This window comes from Gambusia affinis, linkage group LG19, assembly GCF_019740435.1.
Source record: "Gambusia affinis linkage group LG19, SWU_Gaff_1.0, whole genome shotgun sequence".
Taxonomy (NCBI): Eukaryota; Metazoa; Chordata; class Actinopteri; order Cyprinodontiformes; family Poeciliidae; genus Gambusia; species Gambusia affinis.
This window is the reverse complement of record NC_057886.1, coordinates 2,076,227-2,095,248: the sequence shown is the minus strand read 5'-3', so window position 1 is coordinate 2,095,248 and position 19,022 is coordinate 2,076,227. Positions and strand designations below refer to the sequence as shown.

The following is a 19,022-nucleotide window of genomic DNA, read 5'->3' as shown; positions in this document are numbered from 1 at the left end:
AATCACTACAAATAAATCAGTTGATGTACAGGTTGAAACATTTTCATGCAGGCCTAAAACTGTTTATCAATAAAACAAACAAACAAAAAAAATCTTACACAAGCAGTAGAATAATTAAACTGAACTAAATATATTGTTATTTGACTTTACAATCAATCAAAAGCTAAAAATGTGTAGAAACAGAAAACCAGAGATTCAGCAAAGGATCTGAACTGCTCACTTCCTGTTGAGGACGATCCCAAGCCCTCCTCTCCACCAGCAGGACGTCACCTGCCAAGTCACTCAGATTCATTCTCCATCATCTTCATCACTGCAGTGATTAGCCTGATCAACAGGGCAGATGAGCAGAGGAGCAGAGTTTGTACCGCCATGATTATTACAGGGACTGAAATAGGGATAGAGTTTCTGAGTGAAGCGGCAGCTAGTAAAGGAGTCAATCATCTACGTCATAAAAGGAGACCAGACCCTCCTCATAATCCACAAACACCCCCACCTTCTCAGGACCAGGGTGGAGATGGAGATGGACTGAAGGCTCAGCAAAAACTTTGTACTCGTTTCCATTTCTCAACATCCACCACAAACATCTTCAGCTCAGTCTCTGTCAGCTTCTTCTCCCTGATCTTCTGCTCAATCTGAGCCACAGCTCTCACCACAGTCCCCTCAGATGATGATGGATGAACTCTGACCTCTGTCCAGGTCTTGGTGGGCGGAGCAGCTTTCAGGGAGGAGAAGCATTGGAGGAGGTGGAGGTGATCTTCATCCTGTGAGAGCCGCTTCACCTCAGAGCTCCTCCTCATCAGCTCAGAGATCTCCTGGTCCAGATCTCTGATGAAGTCTTCAGCCTGTTTCTCTGTAGTTTCCTGTTTGTCTTGGATCTCCTTGAGGAGTTCCTCTCTCAGCAGACTCCTTCAGAGCCGTGAAGACCTGAACACCTTCTGCTTTCTCTCTGTCTGCAGCATCTTTGCTGATCTTCACCGACCCTCTGATCTCCTGGATCATCTTGGAGTTATTAATTTTTATAGCCACTGTAAAAGTGTTAGTGTTTCCATTCGAGGACAGGCCTTTGCTTTATATTGTGACAAATTCATGTTACCTTTTAGCGATTCCGGACGGAGTTAGTATAAAGTGCCAGCAGGGAGCGTATCATGGTGGAGGTCCTGTCTTTTTGTTTCAGTCTTTCCATTTTAGACTTTTTATTACTCGAGTTTCTCTAGATCTTGTTGGGAGATAAGTCCTCTGATTCTGGAAATGTTCTTCAGGTGCCAGAAGGCCAACTTTGTAATTGTCTTTATGTTGCTCTGATTGTTCAGGTCAGAGTTCATCACTTACACCTAGAGTTCAGCCTGATCTCTAGATTCCAGCTGCAATAACTGAAGCTGTGTGTTGACTCTGGATCATTCCTCTGCAGGTCCAAAGATAAAAGCTTCAGTTTTGTTTCTGTTCAGCTGGAGAAAGTTATGGGACTACCATGAATTGATTTAAGTAAACATTCTAGCTCCTGCTCAGTGAAGGTTCTGATGGCTGGTTGTCGTTAGCTGAAAAGTGTTCTGAGAAAACTTAGCTGTGTCTGTGGTTTAACTGAACACAGATTTCCTCTAAGTACAGCCATTTGCTTACCATGTGTTACCATGGTTACTTGGTGAACTGGGACGCATATGTACCACACCAACACCTGGTACCACTTCTTTAACTATTTATTTAAGACATGATCTGCTCATAGAAAATGTTCATAGGTGTATGTGAGCACTCTTGGAGTACCGTACAGTACCAAATGTTAAAAATGACCCACGTCTACTTCATATTCACATTCCATCTGTGGGCGGCTGCAGCATTAAGCAGCAGAAATAAAGTCACTGTTCATGGATCCTCTGGTCTCAGCGGCGCAGAGGCGGAGCTTCTGATGAGAGCAGCCCTCTCTGCCAGGATACGAAGGTTCACGGCGAGGGATTAAAACTTGAAGGCTCGGTGTTGGGCCGTGGGGGGGGAACCCACGCTGTTGGGGCTGCAGACGTTGGAACCGTATGAGCTGGGGGTCAGTCCAAGCACGCCGTCTCCGTGTGGCGTCTCCCCACTCAAGAAATCGTCTTCATCCTCCTTCAGGGCCTAAAGCAGACAGAACAATCACCATCAGGAAAACCAAATCTAGACTCTTTTCCGCCTTAGGTATTTACTCTGAAGAACCATTCTAAAGTCGCTGCCACAGAATTGTGCAAATGGAAACACACCAATTTTAAAAACAACTCACAAAAAGTTTTTGCTGGGATGAGGTGGTTTTTAAGTTGTATTGAAATAGATGTATTTCGCAAAACTGCAGTGGAAACACTATTTTTTGCATCATATCAGCCACGTGATCAACAGCTGGATGTTATTACTGGTGAAAATGACAAAGGCAACAGGAAGTGGCATAAGGGTGATGACTGTTTGTTTTTGTTTTTCAGACAATGTGCTGCTGGCTCCACCAGAGCTCTCACATCACAAATCAGAAAAAGAGAGGAGGGCGGACTTCACTTCCAGGATGTGAGAGAAGAATCCCAGGATAATGGCTCATCCAGCATGTCTAATGCCTCGTTAGTTCACTTTTCTTGTGCCTACAGCCGATTGGCAAACTATACATAGAAATCATCAAGTAAAATGTGACTGTTGGCTCTGATAGGTTAGTACAGTGAGGAGAGAAACATGTGGCATTAACAGGAAGGTGTTGGTTGTGACCTTTGCAGATCTACTGTGGATGTTTTCTAACTTGCTCATCATCACCTGTGAAATAAATATGACCACTAGTAAAACCTTTGTATTTAGTGTTACCTTTATTTTGTCTGCTAAATGCTAAACATCTTTACACAATCTACATATTTTCATTCAGTTATTTCCTTTATTAACCACTGGCAGTGTTATTTTAGGAGACAATGAAACAACTCATGAACTCCTTATTTTAGCTGACCTCACGTTGTGTCCAAAATCAAAAGTGTGTTTTGACTTAAATATCATGAAAGTCAAAAACAATGACCATAAAAGATACGTGGGTTTATGTATTCACACAAATGTACCGAAACCAATTGTGCCAATTGGTTTGTACCAATGTACCAATTCCCTGATTGGCTGATAGATGATCGCTTGAACAGATATATGAATGTATCTCATGTAACTGTTTACATTTGTCACTGCCATAATTTTAACAACTTATCTCATGAACAAGCTTATTCACTTGTGATTTCAATTTCATTTCTTACTTAATGGAAACACCGCAATTCCAAGCGGTGTTTTTTTTTCAACATTAGCAGAATGTCAGCAAAGATTTGCGCACATTTGTAACGGAAATGCTGCCAGTGTTTTTCATCAGAAGACAGAATAGTGTGATGAAGAAGACATGAGCAGATTAACTTTCCTGCTATGATTCTGAAAGGATTTTGAACATAAACCCAGAAATCCTCCAGAAATAAGATTCATGTACGACAACCTCGATCCAGGAGCGGATCAGAAAAACTGCGAATGAGTTGACGCCAGAGCTTTGACGCAGTTTGAAAACAGCGGTAACTTGAAGATCGGTGATGAGACAGGAAGTGAATGCGTCGCATTCCCGGCAGCCAATCAGCTCACCTGTTGATCTGTTTTGGGAGGAAGCAGATCGGTTTCTGCGAGGTCATCCCAAGCCTGATAGAGTGGTTCAATCAGCTGACCAGACCTGCACACAGAGAAACCAATCCCTAACGTCAGAGACCATGTGAGCGCTGAGTTAACATGCTGATGTCTGTTCTGATTGGCTCATCATCTTCTTTTACTCATCATTTATTGTTTGAATCGTTGCCGTTTCGTTCCCACTGGTTCTGGATGCTGATTTTTGCTCCTACATTTTTACTTTCATATAGTTGATATGCTGCGTAACCGTGGCAACAAAGCACTGTGTTTACAACTGGGGGACACTGATTAGCATCTGAAAAGCTCAACACCTGAACTATGACCCCACATCACAGAGAAGTAGAAAATGAGGCCTTGAGACTGACAGAGATTGAAAGGGAAGTGGCTAAAGCTAATGAGCTGGATTAGCAGAGCTATAGCTAACACCTGATGGTGGTGCCCAGGATGTGGTAGTGTGCAATATCATATTGCTAACTGGATATTGAGCTGCTAGCATGTCATACACCAACAGTGTTCAGTCAGAGGGTTCTTCAGATTTGGTGCAACACTGGCTGCTACTGGAGATTGTTCCTGTCCACAGCATCACCATCCAAAAGAAGACTTTATTTAACCCTATAAGTTAAAAAAAAGGATTTTTGAATTTTAATTTTGCAATTCCAGATCTGTGCTACTGGAGCAGAGAGACCAAGGAAGCTATATAGAGACTTCCAACAGAGGAAAAAGATGGAGGAGAGGGTTTTTAGAACATTTACTTGTGCAGAGGAAGTTTAGGAAACTGGGTGGTTCTGGCCTCTGAAGGAGAATCAGAAAACCTACACGAAACTGGTCCTCCACTGTGTTCTGATATGTTCATCCAAAATCTAAGGACACACTCAGCATGTAGGGAGTTACTCCTGGTGTACCGTTTGAGCAGGTAGGGGTCAAAGGGGAAGAAGCTGTCCAGAGGGTTGGTGTTGGTGGTCACCCCGTCTCCTCCTGCAGAGCTGCGGACCACCGGCAGCACCTGCCTGTTGTTCCTCTCTATGATGGTGTAGCAGAAAACCACCTGGTACTTCCTGCAACACAGACACAGGAGACGATGCAGAGCTCTGCTTCTTGGAGCTTCAGCTGAAACAGTTTGGTTTATTTTACTTCCTTGTTAACTCTCCACCAGTACAGCACATTTATTTCTACCAACAGCTTCAGAGTCTCAATCAAACAAGGAAAAACAACTTTCATTTGTTCAGTCAGTGCAAGAAGGAGTATAACAGCCAATGGGAAATAAATAATAAGGAAACTGATAAAAACAAAAGGTTGGTTACGTTGGTCAAACATGTCAAATAACCTTCTTTCAAATGGTTCAGATGCTCCAGTTAGAAATTCTAAATATGACGTAAAATAAATAAACCATGACATCCCTTAGAAATACATAGAAAACATAGAAATACAGTGAATAGATCTGACCTTATTGATCATTATCAAGATATCCAATCAAGAATAATTTTCAATATCAGGACTGATACAAATATTAATATTGGATCAGTTTATCTCTAGTTGTAATGTGAGAAAATGCTTCCACCTTCCATGAATGTGTATGTGTGTGTTTACCTGGTGATGGCTGCGAACATGCTGGTGACTGAAGGCAGACATACTTTGAGTGGATTCAGCTGACACATGACCAGCCGCTCCAGGTTCAGACTCTGTAGATACTCCAACCCTGAAACCAGAAAGAGAGCTGAGCTCCTGTCCTGAGCCTGGCAGGTAACCCCCCCGGCTGCTGTCACCTTTCTTCATGTTGGCCTCCAGCATGGCTCTGTGTCTGAACACCAGGGTGTAGAACACGGCCTGGCAGGCGGCGTAAAAGGGTCCATGCAGGCTGATGTCGCAGCACACCTGCCGGCCGCTGCTGTCCTGGCTGTCGATGTAGGCGTGGATCCAGGTGAGCAGCAGGTCCAGACACGCCCTGACGGTGCTTGGAGGACAGGAGGACAGGGAGTCAGACCCCCGCTGCAGAGCCGCCTCTGGAGCCCCCAAAGAGCATTAGCGTCTGGTCAGGGACCCCCTTTGAAGGCCCACAGACTACAATGCTACAAAATACGTACAGAACCCTACAGTGGTATTCTTTGTATTCACTCCTCAATAGTTATTAAATGTGTTTAGCATAAATGCTGCCTCGTAGCTCTCATGGTGTTCTGCAGCAGAGTCCTCCACAGCAGCTGCTGGACGGATCCTTCACTCTTTTTCTTGACAAACTTCTCAGTTTCCCATTTGCTACGCTAGCTTGAGGAGCAAAGCAGCTTAAGATTGACAGGCAGCTAACCAGAAAAATGATCACATTTCAATAAGTCAATTAAACCATTATTTTACAATAATGATTGAAAAACAAATTACCGTAGATTTTTTGGTTAAAAAGAATCATAGTGAATTTATGAAACAGGTGGAGGGGGAGGACATCCTCCACTGCCCCCAGGTCCAATCCAATTCAGTTCCTATGTTTTTTGGCTTTTTTTCCCCCCCTCATCTTCCATCCAACTCCCTGATGTGCCTCTAGCGCCCTCTGGTGGCCCACGCTTTGAGAAACCTTGTAGACTCACAGAACAGGGACGAACTTGGCTCGGGCCATGAAGCTCCCCAGGTATCCGGCTGCGGCCTGGCGCAGGACGGCGGGCTGCGTCGGGTTCTGCAGAACCTTCCACAGGTGATCGAGGAAGGCCTCGGCCAGAGCCTGGACCAGGGGACACACACACGCACTGCAGCTCAGACGGAGGACGGGCAGGACGACGGCCCGTGTCCCGTCCCGGCATACTGACCAGTTTGAAGCTGCAGAGGTAGAACAACGTGTACTGCACGTGAGCGGAAGCATGAGTCGGCAGAATGAGCTTGTCGAAGACACTCAGCAGGTCTTTGTAAAGCTCCTTGGTCTGTTCAGCGTGAAACGAACCTGGAAGAGACAGAGCAGTGGCCCGGTCACCTGACATGGACCCGCAGAGACTCCACTGGAGAGATGAGTGGAGAACTGTGGATGTAAATGAAACCTGGAGGTGTAGGAGTTTTGAATTTAGCGCAGTGTCAACTCACATTTTCTAAAACTAATTTAATACATTTTAAGGCCTTAATTTTAGATAGACTCTTTAATAAAAAAGCTTCTTTACATTTTTGTTGAAACCGTCACTATGTTGTGACATTATGTGCAGATAATAAGAAAAAAAATAATAATAAAAGATTGAGCTGCTTCGTCTTCTCCCAGTACTAACTAGGAACGCCCAATCAGAACCAGGAGGCGGGTCCTACTGCTGTCAATCAATCTCATGTGAGCGCTGATCATCCCATGTCCCTGTCGCTCTCCTTTACCATGAAGGGTGTTCAAATGGGAGGGAGGAGGGCTAACAGAACCAGAGGGACTGTAAGATTTAATATTAATATTGGGTTTCAATATTAATGTTTCTTTAAAAATCCAATGTTTTAAGTGTTTAATGTATATCTCAGAGTGCTGTGTGGGAAACGGAAATCATAATTTTCCAAAGGGATTATTAAAGGGTCTATCCATCTATCAATTGATTTTCTGTATCAGAAAGTTTTCTTTGCCAATAGCAACATTTAGCAGCAAGTAAATGGGTGTTGATTGACAGCGCTAAGTCCCGCCTCCCGTCTCTGATTGGTTATTTTAGGTAGGTGAATTTCTTCAGACAGCAGTAGTGGAAGAGATCAACATCGTCTCATATCACAACATGGTGACAGACTAAACAAATATGTAATAACATTTTTTATAAGTTACATACAGCAACTAAGGAAGCGCTGATCACCCGGTTACCCTTTTCATGTATTTTGTGCGTGCGTGGGTGTGTGTGTGTGTGTGTGTCAGTACCGTCCACATTGCAGACGTCTCTAATGTAAGCCATGAGAACAACCATGAGTGTGTCCAGCCTCTCAGCCACTGGGTGGGCCATCATGTTGGTCCGGTGAGGCTGGTTTGCAGTCATGTCCTCATCCTCACACACACACACACACACACACACACAGAAAGTACTCACTTTTAAGTTTTCACTGCTCTTGAACTTTTGCACAGTCAGAGAGTCAGCAACCTTTAACCTCTAAAGGGATATTTTCACCTCAGGTCATTATTAAAATTTATGTAGAAGCAGAAGTTCTGACAGCAGCTGACACACAGCCAGGCAGCAGATTGGGTCCAAATCACATCCGTCTCATTGTATCGAGTTTTTATCTGGTTCAAGTCGTTAAAATCCATCAGGAAGGTAAAATCACAAACAGGATGAGAGGATTAGAAATCAAATCTATTCTCAGAATCACTGAGTTCTTCAGCTGGATCCTGAAGGACTGTTATAGATTGAGTCAGAAAAAAAAAAAAAAAAAATCAGTGATTATAGTTAGTGACAACACAAATTTAATGATTATTTACTAATAAGCTACTTGAAGGGGACTCTAGAGAGCTGGTAGCATTGCTCAGTACTTCATTGTGTTTTATGGTTAGAGGGTCAACCCAGTGATGCTGTGGATCAGAACCGTTTCACACATGGTTCTTGTTACCATGTCAAAGAGTCCCTCCTCAGGCTGGTTCTGGTTCTCCTCTGCCTCCTCGATCTCTGCCCTCGATGCTCTGACCTGCGACACACACAGCAGACATTCAGGTCTCACGCTCACAGCATTCACTCAGTTTTACATTTCACATTTTTTATATACATATTGATTTTTAGGTAAAAAAAAAAAAAAAAAAGTAGATTTTTTTTGTTTATTTGCATATTTTATATATTTCTAATGTTGTAAATATATATATATATATATAAAAGTTCAAATGCAAAATTTGCAGAATGTGACAAAAACATTTTTTTTAATCCGGTTAATTGTTCTTATTAAATAATCAATTAATAGGTAATTGATTATTATTAATTGAAAATAATCTGTTAATCTAATAACTAAATAGTCATCAGTGGCAGCCCTAAAGTCAACAAGCTTAGAAAACCACGTGGGGCTCCCTCCCGACGTTAACCTTTGACCCCAGCCCCTCCTTCAGGTCAAACACCTTCAGCAGCCTGGCTGGGCTGCAGCACTCACATCCAGTTTGAGCAGCTGCCCAACGATCAGCTCCAGCACGTCTCGACGGATGGATGGGACGTAGACGGTCAGCCTCAGCAGGTTGTGGACGTAGCATTCCTTTAAGGAGCAGCAAACCGTCAGTGAAGCTCCAGGCTGCTCATCGGGAGCAGCTCTGGGGGTTCTTACCAGAGTTCTGGGGGATTTCTGGACAAAAGGGAAGCTGTCTCGGAGGATGGGCATGAGGAAGCGACTCGTCCTAAAAGAAACCAAAAACAGACAGGGAGTGAGGGTTTGAAAGGAACAACTGGAACAAGACCTACGTCTGGATTGCGAAATGTTTTCTGTTTTTTTTTTCCTCATCAACATCCTTTCAGTTAGAAACCAAAATCCAGAGCAGAGAGCAAAGGAAACAAGAAGCTGGTCAGAAACCTACGAGGGAACGTATCTGATGATGAGCTGCAGCGCCTGGTGACAGAGGCCAAAGTTTCTGGGGAGGTCGACTGAAATCAAAACAAAGCCAGAGTGTCAGGCGGTTCTGACTGCTGACGGAGAACCACAGCAGAACGCCTCAACACTCACTGTCCTCCTCGTCTTCTGAATCAGAGATATCAACTCCTCCCTCACAGATGGTCACCCGCTCTGAAAAACAGAGACACCAGTTTGTCCTCAGCGGGTAGCCGTAGCATCTGACGAACAGGCGGGCCAGCGGTGAGCGGCTTACTGGGAGTGAAGTGGGACACCACCATTTTGAGGCAGGCGCATAAATACACCGTCTGCGCCGACACCAGGTTACTGAGGAAGGCCAGGAACTCGTCCACCACGGCCTGGCTCCGGCCCACCCACGGAAGCCTCTGGAAGAGGAATCGCATGAAAATACAATTGTTAAAAATAATCATCAACTAATTTAGTAATTGTTAAATTGTTACTTGGACTATAAAGATAAAAAGAAAAAGGCCATTTGCTGAAAGGAGAACACAGTCAGAGCATTAATTAAGCCAAAAATGTACAAAACGTATATACATTTTGAATTTGAGATAAATAAATATAATTCTTTGTGTGTAAACATATTTGACCCAGAACTTAAGTGGCATAGTTTTAGCTTCACCTGGTTAAATTACGTAAATAAAATCTCTTAAACACTTTTTGCAATATAATTGTTAATCAATTTGAGGCAGGCGCATAAATACACCGTCTGCGCCGACTCAGATCATGGCAGTGGCACTTCTAGTGTCAGCTCCCACGACTGCTGTCAGCTGTGACATATGCCACGGCTTTTGTGGCAGATTGAATATGAATGTTTACTAAAAAGAAGAAAAAAAAATCAATAAAAATATTTTATAAAGGAATACAGCGGCCACCGATTCGGGTCAGCTTCGGTGACATATGCCACGGCCTTTGTGTCAGAGTGAACCTGAATTATACTGAAGGAGTGAGCCAGGATCTTACTAAAACGGTGTAAATGAGCTGTTCATGGTCTTTGGTCAGCTGGGTTATGCAGCTCCGAAACTCTTGCAGCCAGCTGATGATCTGAGCGTCCTGTCAGAGGAGAGGAGGAACTGAGGAACAATGCTGCACATCCAGGGTCAGCTCACACACTACGATGCTTTACTCTACCTTTATGTCCGGATCCGCCAGCTGATGCTTCAGGAGTTCATAATCGCTGCTGTCTCCCTTCAAGCAACAAGACAAAAGTTCAAACAGTTCCTGTTGATGTTTTCCCACTACATCCTGAGAGTTCAGGGCGCAGTTCCGGACCGGGTTTGGGTCCATTTCTACCAGAGATGTGGCACGGGGTGCTTTTATCAGCACCGTTAAACATGTTGCTACTGACCTTTCTCAGTTTGTCCAGCATCTCCGCCACACTGCCCCCGAACCGGACCGTTTTCACGGGCGGAGAGTTGAGGAAGTCCCGGCCCTCCAGCTCCATGCAGCCCCTCTGCCGTCGCTTCGTTTAATCTTTAAGTTCTTTCGCGTCGCAGTTAAATAGTGAAATAATTTCTTAGAGCATCACATTTTTACAAAAAAAATTTTTTTTAATAAACCCATAAACATACAAGAGCGAGGCTGAGCTCCACTTTCATAGCAGGCACACAACCGCATGTTGGAGGAACTGTTTACACGGAGCAACGGTGTATCGCTTATACCCTTCCTCGGAGTTACACAGTTAGAAGGTTGGTTCCCTTTGGATCGAAATATAGTGCTACAGGGACACTATAAGTTAGCTTTCTGCCCAGAGTAGCAGGGTTAGTTAACAAGGCGGATAACAAAAGAGGGTTGCAAATTCCTTTTGTTGGTTCTTTCATTTTCTGAAAGATTTTTGTCAGTGATGGTTGGCTGTGTTTAGTAGCAGCAGAAGAGTCCTTCCCTTAGGGTGCCTTTGATAATAGTAATAATAAAAACACCACGTAAGCCCTCAGTTTATCTGGATCCTTTTCTTATACAGTACTTTATGATAGATATTTTAATAGTTGCAGACATAGCAGCAGTTTTCAGGGTCCTCCCTCCCCAGACTGTTTTTTTTTTCATAGCCAGCCTTTTGCTTACATCTTAACACTCCATGTCTTGGTACATTTGTGTGAATACATAAACCGATGTATCTTTTATGGTCATTGTTTTTGACAGTCATGATATTTAAGTCAAAACACACTTTTGATTTTGGACACAACGTGAGGTCAGCTAAAATAAGGAGTTCATGAGTTGTTTCATTGTCTCCTAAAATAACGCTGCCAGTGGTTAATAAAGGAAATAACTGAATGAAAATATGTAGATTGTGTAAAGATGTTTAGCATTTAGCAGACAAAATAAAGGTAACACTAAATACAAAGGTTTTACTAGTGGTCATATTTATTTCACAGGTGATGATGAGCAAGTTAGAAAACATCCACAGTAGATCTGCAAAGGTCACAACCAACACCTTCCTGTTAATGCCACATGTTTCTCTCCTCACTGTACTAACCTATCAGAGCCAACAGTCACATTTTATTTGATGATTTCTATGTATAGTTTGCCAATCGGCTCTAGGCACAAGAAAAGTGAACTAACGAGGCATTAGACATGCTGGATGAGCCATTATCCTGGGATTCTTCTCTCACATCCTGGAAGTGAAGTCCGCCCTCCTCACCAAAGACCGGCTCACCTCGGATATGGAGCGGCAACCTGCGCACAGTCAGAGATCATTCATTCAGACATTCACAATGTCTACATACAGTCCAAGATACACCAACCGTTTCACTACTGTAGTGAAGCAAAACAGTAGAGAAACATAAAGAAGTGGATAGCTAAAGAAGGAGGAAGAAATTCTTTGAATTAGACGAAATTTGCAGTACATTTCATTTCACTAAACAAGCTCAGAAAAAAACAAAACATAAACTGTTTGACCTGAAGGCCAAAAGTGGGCAAAAGTAGTACTTTAATTCAAAGCTGGTAGTAACGATCCAAACAGGAGTGAAATGAGATTCTGCAGAATGTAGACTCAGTGGCATAAAACAACACACGCTTCTCAAATTCCTTTTACTTCATTTCAATTCTGCACCACTTTGTGTTGGCCCATTATAAACAATCAAAATAAAATCCTATTAAAATACCCTGACGTCTATAATATGTGAAGAATTTTTGATGTGGAAGGAGGTATGGATACTTCTGCAAGGCAACAGACTCTCTGAGTGCAGAGGAAGTTGCGCAATCATTTGTATCGTGTGTTGTATGACAGCAACTCTTCTGAAATAAGCTGGGTGGTGGTCTCCACTGAGAAACTCTTCTATGAAGGGTCAACAAACAAGGACATCCCAGTTACCTGACAGAGCCAAAGCCAGTCGGAGCTCCTCTTTTAGAAGTTGCAGTAACTCGGTGACTCCTTCTTCTCCCTGGTCAGAGACAGGACGCAGCATTGGGAGGAGGTTTGTGCTAGGCAGATGAAGTTCACCTACAAAGCATGTTTAGATCCAGAGAAGACGCCCTCCTAAACCAGGGTGGCGGTCGTTCACCTGACAGGCAAGTCCCCACAGAACTGGACGACCGATGAAGACAGCTTTTGCTCCCAGAGCTAAAGCCTTGAGGACATCCGTCCCTCGTCTCACTCCTCCATCCATGAAGACTTCACAACGACCCTGAACGGCCTCCACCACTTCTTCCAGCACATCCAGCTACACACACACACACACACACACACACGCACACCCACACACACCCACATCAAAAATGACAACACTGTGTTAATGATTTAAGCTGTTGAGGATCTGGTGACCAAACCTGGCTAACAGGAAGAAAAAAGTAAAAAGAACTTTTTTGGTCCATATCAGAGTTTGATTATGCATTCACACCTCCTCAAACCAACTGGACATTCTGGGTAAAACAGACTGGAGTTGAATTAAAGTGGACCGAACAGGGTTGGTGGGATTCAAACTCTGTTGCAAACAAAAACAAGACTTTGAAGGAAATGACACAAAAACCTCCAGTCTGCCTACAAACCTTGGTCTGGGATTGGTTGTAGTGAACTCTGATGCTGTTCGAATTTATATGTGAAGGCCAAGCGCACTGGAGACCGCTCCAGATGCAGGAAGCGGACCATAGAGTAGGGCATTCTGGGTAAATGCAACCAAAACAAACAGGCTAGTCTAGCGCTGGCAGCAGAAATAACTTGTGGCCTTTTGCTAAAGGTAAAAGAGAAATCCTACAACCACTAAAATATGATGCTACTCCATTTTTGCTCAGCGTCTTCTTCAGAGGTTTTTGTGTCATTTTTCTTAAATGTTTCTTGGTGCAGTGCCACCACAGGTGAGGAGGGGAACAGGTTTTTCAAAGGTTTAGGTCCGTTTATGCAGAGCAATGTGAAAGAGAACCACGGCAGCTCTGGAAATGGAACAAATGTTGCAGTTTTGGTGCAAATTAAACCAAGTCTACTGGACTATCAGGTGTGAAGATCTGCTAGTCTTCACACCTGAAGACTCTGTTGGTCTGCATCCCAGTTCAATTACGCATTCAAACAAAGTGGACTTTTCAGGCAAACAAACCAGAGTTGGATTAAAGGTGGATTAAACAGGGCCGGTGTGAAAACACCCTGAATGTGGGATGTTGACGAGTTGGTCTGAGTGTTTCAGATCTTAACGATCTACTAGGCTTTTAAAAATCATCTCAGGTTTCCACAAATGTTCAGAAAAACTCCAGTGAACTCCAGCTTTGTGACTCAAAATGTCCTGTTGATGCCATAGATCATTAGAGAATGGCCAAACTGGTTCCAGAGATTGCAGACTTTAGTTGTATCCTGTATTTGAAACCGAGTTCTGCAGAACACCATCTCCTAACACAACACATATGTTGTGTTAGGAGATGGTAGACCATATTGAGTGACACACAAAAAAAAGGAAAACAACAAACTGAGGCTAAAAGTCACACAGAGTTTACTTACAAACATAAACGCAATAGAATCTTTAGTATGAGCAACTGCAATTTAATTTTCTGTGTAGAAATTGACCAAGCACACGCCCACACATGCTGACCGTTGCAGGAACGCCATCGAGTTGTCGAGCTCCATGGTTGGACACCAGGATGCCACTGACTCCATAGTTCACAGCCTGGACAGCATCTTGACCTGCAGACAGTCCAATGCGTCAGAGGCTCAGACCGCAGAGGTTCCACATGGTAGGATCACAATACCACAAAGATTTACTCCCACAGAGCCTTTTGTAGGCACACTGAGATTCTTAGGTAACCATGAGCACCACAGCGCCATCTACAGACCACAGTGTGGATGTGAAATGTCAACCTTCAACAAGTAAAACAAATGAAGTAGTTTTGTTCTCAGAACAGAACATGGCAGTGATGTTCTACAATGCACCCAAAACGTTTTCACAACTCCTCATTGTTTCCTACTTTGCATTATGTCACAACTTTATTCCTTAAAGGAGCCAATTCTTGTTACCTTGGTGATGTGGATCTCTGTCAAGTTGGGAGATGAATGAACTTTTTAGCCTGAGGTCCAGAACACTGTGGATCAGGTTTTCTGGAAGAATTGATTTGATCTTATCTCTCCCTCTTTGTGGACAAGCTGCAGAAAAGTCAGCCCTATAGCATGATGCTGCCACTACCATGTTTCACGGCAGGGACAATGCTAGCCAGATCTTGTCTTGGTGACATCACAACTCTGTTTCTCCTCACCTGACAATCTTGAAGGTGTTTTCTAATGAAATAAAATGGGCTGCCATTTCCACAGGCCACTAGTGGAAATGGTGTGTGTTAGCAACAGTGGACCACCTTTGGAAAGGTCCAGAGTTGGACAAAACATCTAGACTCTAGAGGGAACTAAATAGAGCTTTCAAGATAGAAGTTGTGAACTTAAGTCTTATTTTATCAATAACATTTTTACTGATTTTGGAACAAGGACGTAGCAAAGTGGCGTGAATACTTTCTGGATGCATTGTTGCGACGGCAACCAGAAAGCCAACTAGACCGTGTGATCTTCGGTGAACTTCACTGATCCTACCTCTACTCTACCTCTACTGTTTTGCCTGTTCATTACAGCATGTGTTGTCGTTCACCAGAACATATCACCAAAATGTTGGAACAATCCCAACGACAAGTATAGAGATAAACAACGCTGCATGTGGATGACTGTTTCTGCGTGTGCGTACCGTTCAGAACGCCTTTTACGATCACAGGAAGCCGCGAGTGTTTCTTCAGCCAGGTGATGTCGTTCCAGCTCAGAGCCGGCTCGATCGCGTTAGCAACGTAAACAGCCAAACCGCTGTCGTTGCCATAGTCATCCTCAGAGAAGGACAGAGAGGCTGAGGAGAAGTTAGACATTCTAGGAGAACACACACACACACACACACACATACACACGAATGAGAACCTTTGGTCCAGATGAAGGTAGCTGGCAGAACCTCACCATCATCCCGGCTTCGGTTCCTACCGTAAATGTGGGGGCATTTTAAAGCGGTTGCGCACATCGTCCAACCTCTTCCCCAGGTAGGGCGTATCCACGGTAACAAAGAGAGCCTTGTATCCAGCCTTCTCCGCCCGGCGCACCAGTGACAGAGTGAGCTCCCGGTCTTTGTAGATGTAAAGCTGCATCCAGAGGACCCCGCCGCTGCCCGGAGAGGACGTCATTGCTGACATCACTTCCTCTATGCTGGAGGTGGCCCAGGAGCTCAGCATCATTCCTGTTCCTACTGCTTTGCATGCTGGGAAGACAAGTGATATTCCTGTGCATAAGGTTTTTCTTTATTCCCTCAGTGCTGTGAACTGATTCTCCCTAAAACTCCAGATCATGTGTCAAAGTGAAGGCCCCGGGGCCAAATCTGGTCCACACAGAGCTCTTTTTATGGCCCTCCAGACTCCATAGGTGCACATAAATAGAACCTTCAGGATAACAGTTGTGTGCTTAAATAATATTTTGTCAATTGAATCAAAGCAGTTTATCCGTTTACAGCCAAATTACACCAATCCATCGAGTTTTTTGCAGTTCTGTGATTGTGGACATTCATGCAAAATGCATGTACTGTATGTATAATGTAGGATTTATTTTAAAAACAATTCTTACTTTAACTACACTGCTACTTAAGCCTTACTACATGTCAAGTTTTAGTCCACAATCAACATGGCAAAAAAAAATATCACATTTACCATAAGAACTAATATCACAAAATTCTTTTAAGTTATTTCTAAATTAGCACCAGAAAAAAAATGCAATTTTGTGTGTGTGCGTGCTAACCTCTAGCCGTAGCCGTCTCCCCTGCAGGATGAGCCATTCTCTGCATAGCTGTGGATCCAACACAGAGGGGCATGCTGAGCTTGTGGCCCAGCACAGAGATGGACATGTCCACAACAGACACGTCCCTCAGCACCCGGGGGACAAGGTGCCACCTGGATGCACACACACAGACCCTCAGGTGACCTGCTGTGTGTGTGCGAACTGTTTTTAAATGTTCGCCTTGCAAAATATATACAATAAGCCAAAAGACTGACTTCAAAGGTCAAGTAATTTTTTTTTATTTTTTTTTGCCAGAGATCCATTCCTGGCAGGTTCTACTTTACTTTACTCCTGGAAAAAAACAGGATTCAGTACCACAAAAAACAAAACAAAACAAAGAAGAACAAATATATTTAGCAAAATATCAATTCAAGACCATGAACAATTCAGCTTTTTTAAATTGAGTAAAATAGACTAAATGATTAGTATCTGGTTAGATCAAATCTGCAAAACACCTAAGAAAAAAAAAAAAAGACCATCTGCCTTCAGCTCACTGAGGGCGGGACATAGAGCTGCTACCGATGGCCGACAGAGGAACCAAAAGAGAACGGCGAAACAAGAAAATATGGAACACGATCAAGCAAAAAGTTCAAGTTGCAAAAGAAAAGTCCAGAGCAGAGCGGCTTGAAAACAGCAAATGTATAATGAAAGAAATGAAAAGCAAAGTGACAGAAATAGGAGGCCATGTTAGTGAGTAAACACAGAGACTGTTGTTAAATGGGAACAGAGTAAAAACTATGAGTAACGTGAACAATGTTACATGTAGCATTGCACCAAAGGGCTGAAGGGAAACTATCCTGGACTGTGGACAGTTGAAAGAATTGGACTAAAGTGATCAATCCTGTGCTTGTGATGAAAGACAGAGGAATAAACAGAAGAGGAAACACGCCTCTAACGGTCCAAAAATGAAAAACGGTTCATTGTGTGTTTTCCACAAACACATGGTATTAGTTAATGGCACAATCAAGTAACTATGTTACCTTCAACTCTTATAAAAATGTTGTGTATGTCAACAAGAGTTAAAAGAAATGACGTGACAAAATAAATTTGACACCTCAGAATTTGGCTTCTGTGTCTTTAAGGACCTCCTGCCGTTTCCGACACTCTGCCTTCAGCACGTCATCGCTACAATGCGTCTGATTATGCTGTTTGCAGCTGTTCTTAGGGGGGGGTTGCGCTGAGAAGTATCTGGTACAATGAACTCAGAAGATGTCCAGCTCCACCAGGCGTTTGCTCCTTCAGACTAGTGGCAGCAATAATCAGAGTGGGGCAGGGCTTCTCTGAAGCTCAGCTGGGGACTGCAGCTCTGAGGAGGAGCTTCGTGGAAATAGGTGGAGCTTTAGAAAATGGTTGCCATGGAGATTATAGGATTTCTCAAACATGCATGAAAGAATCAAAACAACACTCTGGGAATGTTTTTTGATGAGGGAATAACATTATAACATAATGTACAGCTCAAAAAAGTTGATTTTATAGAATACGTCCCTTTAATAAACTAAGAGTGAGGAACATAACTTGAGTTTTCTCTGGATGGATTTGCTCCTGATTTTCCAGAACTCAAATAGTGTCTTAACTTGGTGATCGTTCTTGTACACATGTACATATTTGAAACAACAACAAGATGATCATAAAGTATAATTAATGCCCAGAGCTTTGAGTTCCTAAACCCTCTCTATGGAAGTCAGAATGCTCAGATAAACCTGATTGAACTACATCACTGTCTAATAATCTACTGAATGTCTAAGTAAAGACATTCAGTAGTTAATGTTTCCCCATGTCCATCCAGATCTGGGCAGAGAGTGGACAGGCGGACAGCAGCTGCTGCTACTCTGAAGAAGCGGGTCAGACGTTACCTGTTGAAGGCGGCCACGTTGTCGGCCAGTGTGCTCTGGTCGTCGGCTCCTGAGCGGTAGTAGTCATACACAGCTTTAGGGAGAACCCTCCTGGCCTCTTCCTCATAATCGGAGACGCACACCCGCTGTCCAGACATGGCTGCTCCCGTGGGTCTGATGCGTTGCCACAGGCCCGGCTGGAAATAAGCAGAGCTCCGGTAATCATTAACCGGCTGGAGGCTCCGTTTAGCCTCAGGGGTTCTGCTGGGTTCCAGCTCCACGGTTTACACAAGGTCACCGTCACAGACCAGATGGGACTTCATATCCTGAGTTTGGATTGTGAAACAGTGAACTTTGAATCCATAGCTGTTGATTTAATAAACAGGGGGCTGCAGTTTCCATAATGAAATGCTAAAGTGTGCTTATGTTAATATTTGAGCACCAAACAACTTGGTGTAATGAGAGTAGGGCTGGACAATAAACCAAACAATAACTTTTCTTGACAGACAGGATCAGCATCAGTACATAATACATCCGATAGAATATCATTCCTAAAATAAGAAGTTTTTTTTTTTGCCAAAAGTGATTTTTACCCACAAACAAAAAATATATCTTTTAGGCAATAAATAGTTTTTTGTCAAATAACTTGGGGCGTTATCTTAGGAACATGACAATATATAGAATAATCACTGAACCCCGACCCAGAACCGCACAGCATTCTGGGGGATACAGGCAGACGAAAGGCTTTAGCCGCTCAACGTCTCGAGCTAGGTCGGTGG

General features: G+C 43.4%; 2 protein-coding genes across 2 annotated transcripts; both read right to left on the bottom strand.

Moving 5' to 3' along the window:
* Positions 1–1,676: 1,676 nt before the first annotated feature.
* On the bottom strand, positions 1,677–10,800 carry rrn3 (RRN3 homolog, RNA polymerase I transcription factor). Its single transcript, XM_044099127.1, has 17 exons — positions 10,496–10,800; positions 10,279–10,335; positions 10,111–10,200; positions 9,386–9,515; positions 9,244–9,303; positions 9,098–9,164; positions 8,851–8,920; positions 8,683–8,781; positions 8,158–8,232; positions 7,478–7,601; positions 6,423–6,553; positions 6,207–6,337; positions 5,397–5,584; positions 5,221–5,329; positions 4,536–4,688; positions 3,595–3,679; positions 1,677–2,103 (listed from the first exon to the last, which is right to left on the bottom strand). Exons 1-17 carry the CDS (start codon positions 10,589–10,591, stop codon positions 1,948–1,950), a joined length of 1,821 nt encoding a protein of 606 aa, XP_043955062.1. The 5' UTR covers positions 10,592–10,800; the 3' UTR covers positions 1,677–1,947.
* Positions 10,801–11,423: 623 nt separating this feature from the next.
* Positions 11,424–18,596, bottom strand: hao1 (hydroxyacid oxidase (glycolate oxidase) 1). The gene is made up of 8 exons (XM_044099126.1): positions 18,265–18,596; positions 16,373–16,524; positions 15,572–15,842; positions 15,291–15,463; positions 14,160–14,251; positions 12,648–12,806; positions 12,458–12,527; positions 11,424–11,820 (listed from the first exon to the last, which is right to left on the bottom strand). The coding sequence occupies exons 1-8, from the start codon at positions 18,399–18,401 to the stop codon at positions 11,753–11,755; spliced, it is 1,122 nt and encodes a 373-aa protein (XP_043955061.1). The 5' UTR covers positions 18,402–18,596; the 3' UTR covers positions 11,424–11,752.
* Positions 18,597–19,022: the final 426 nt, after the last annotated feature.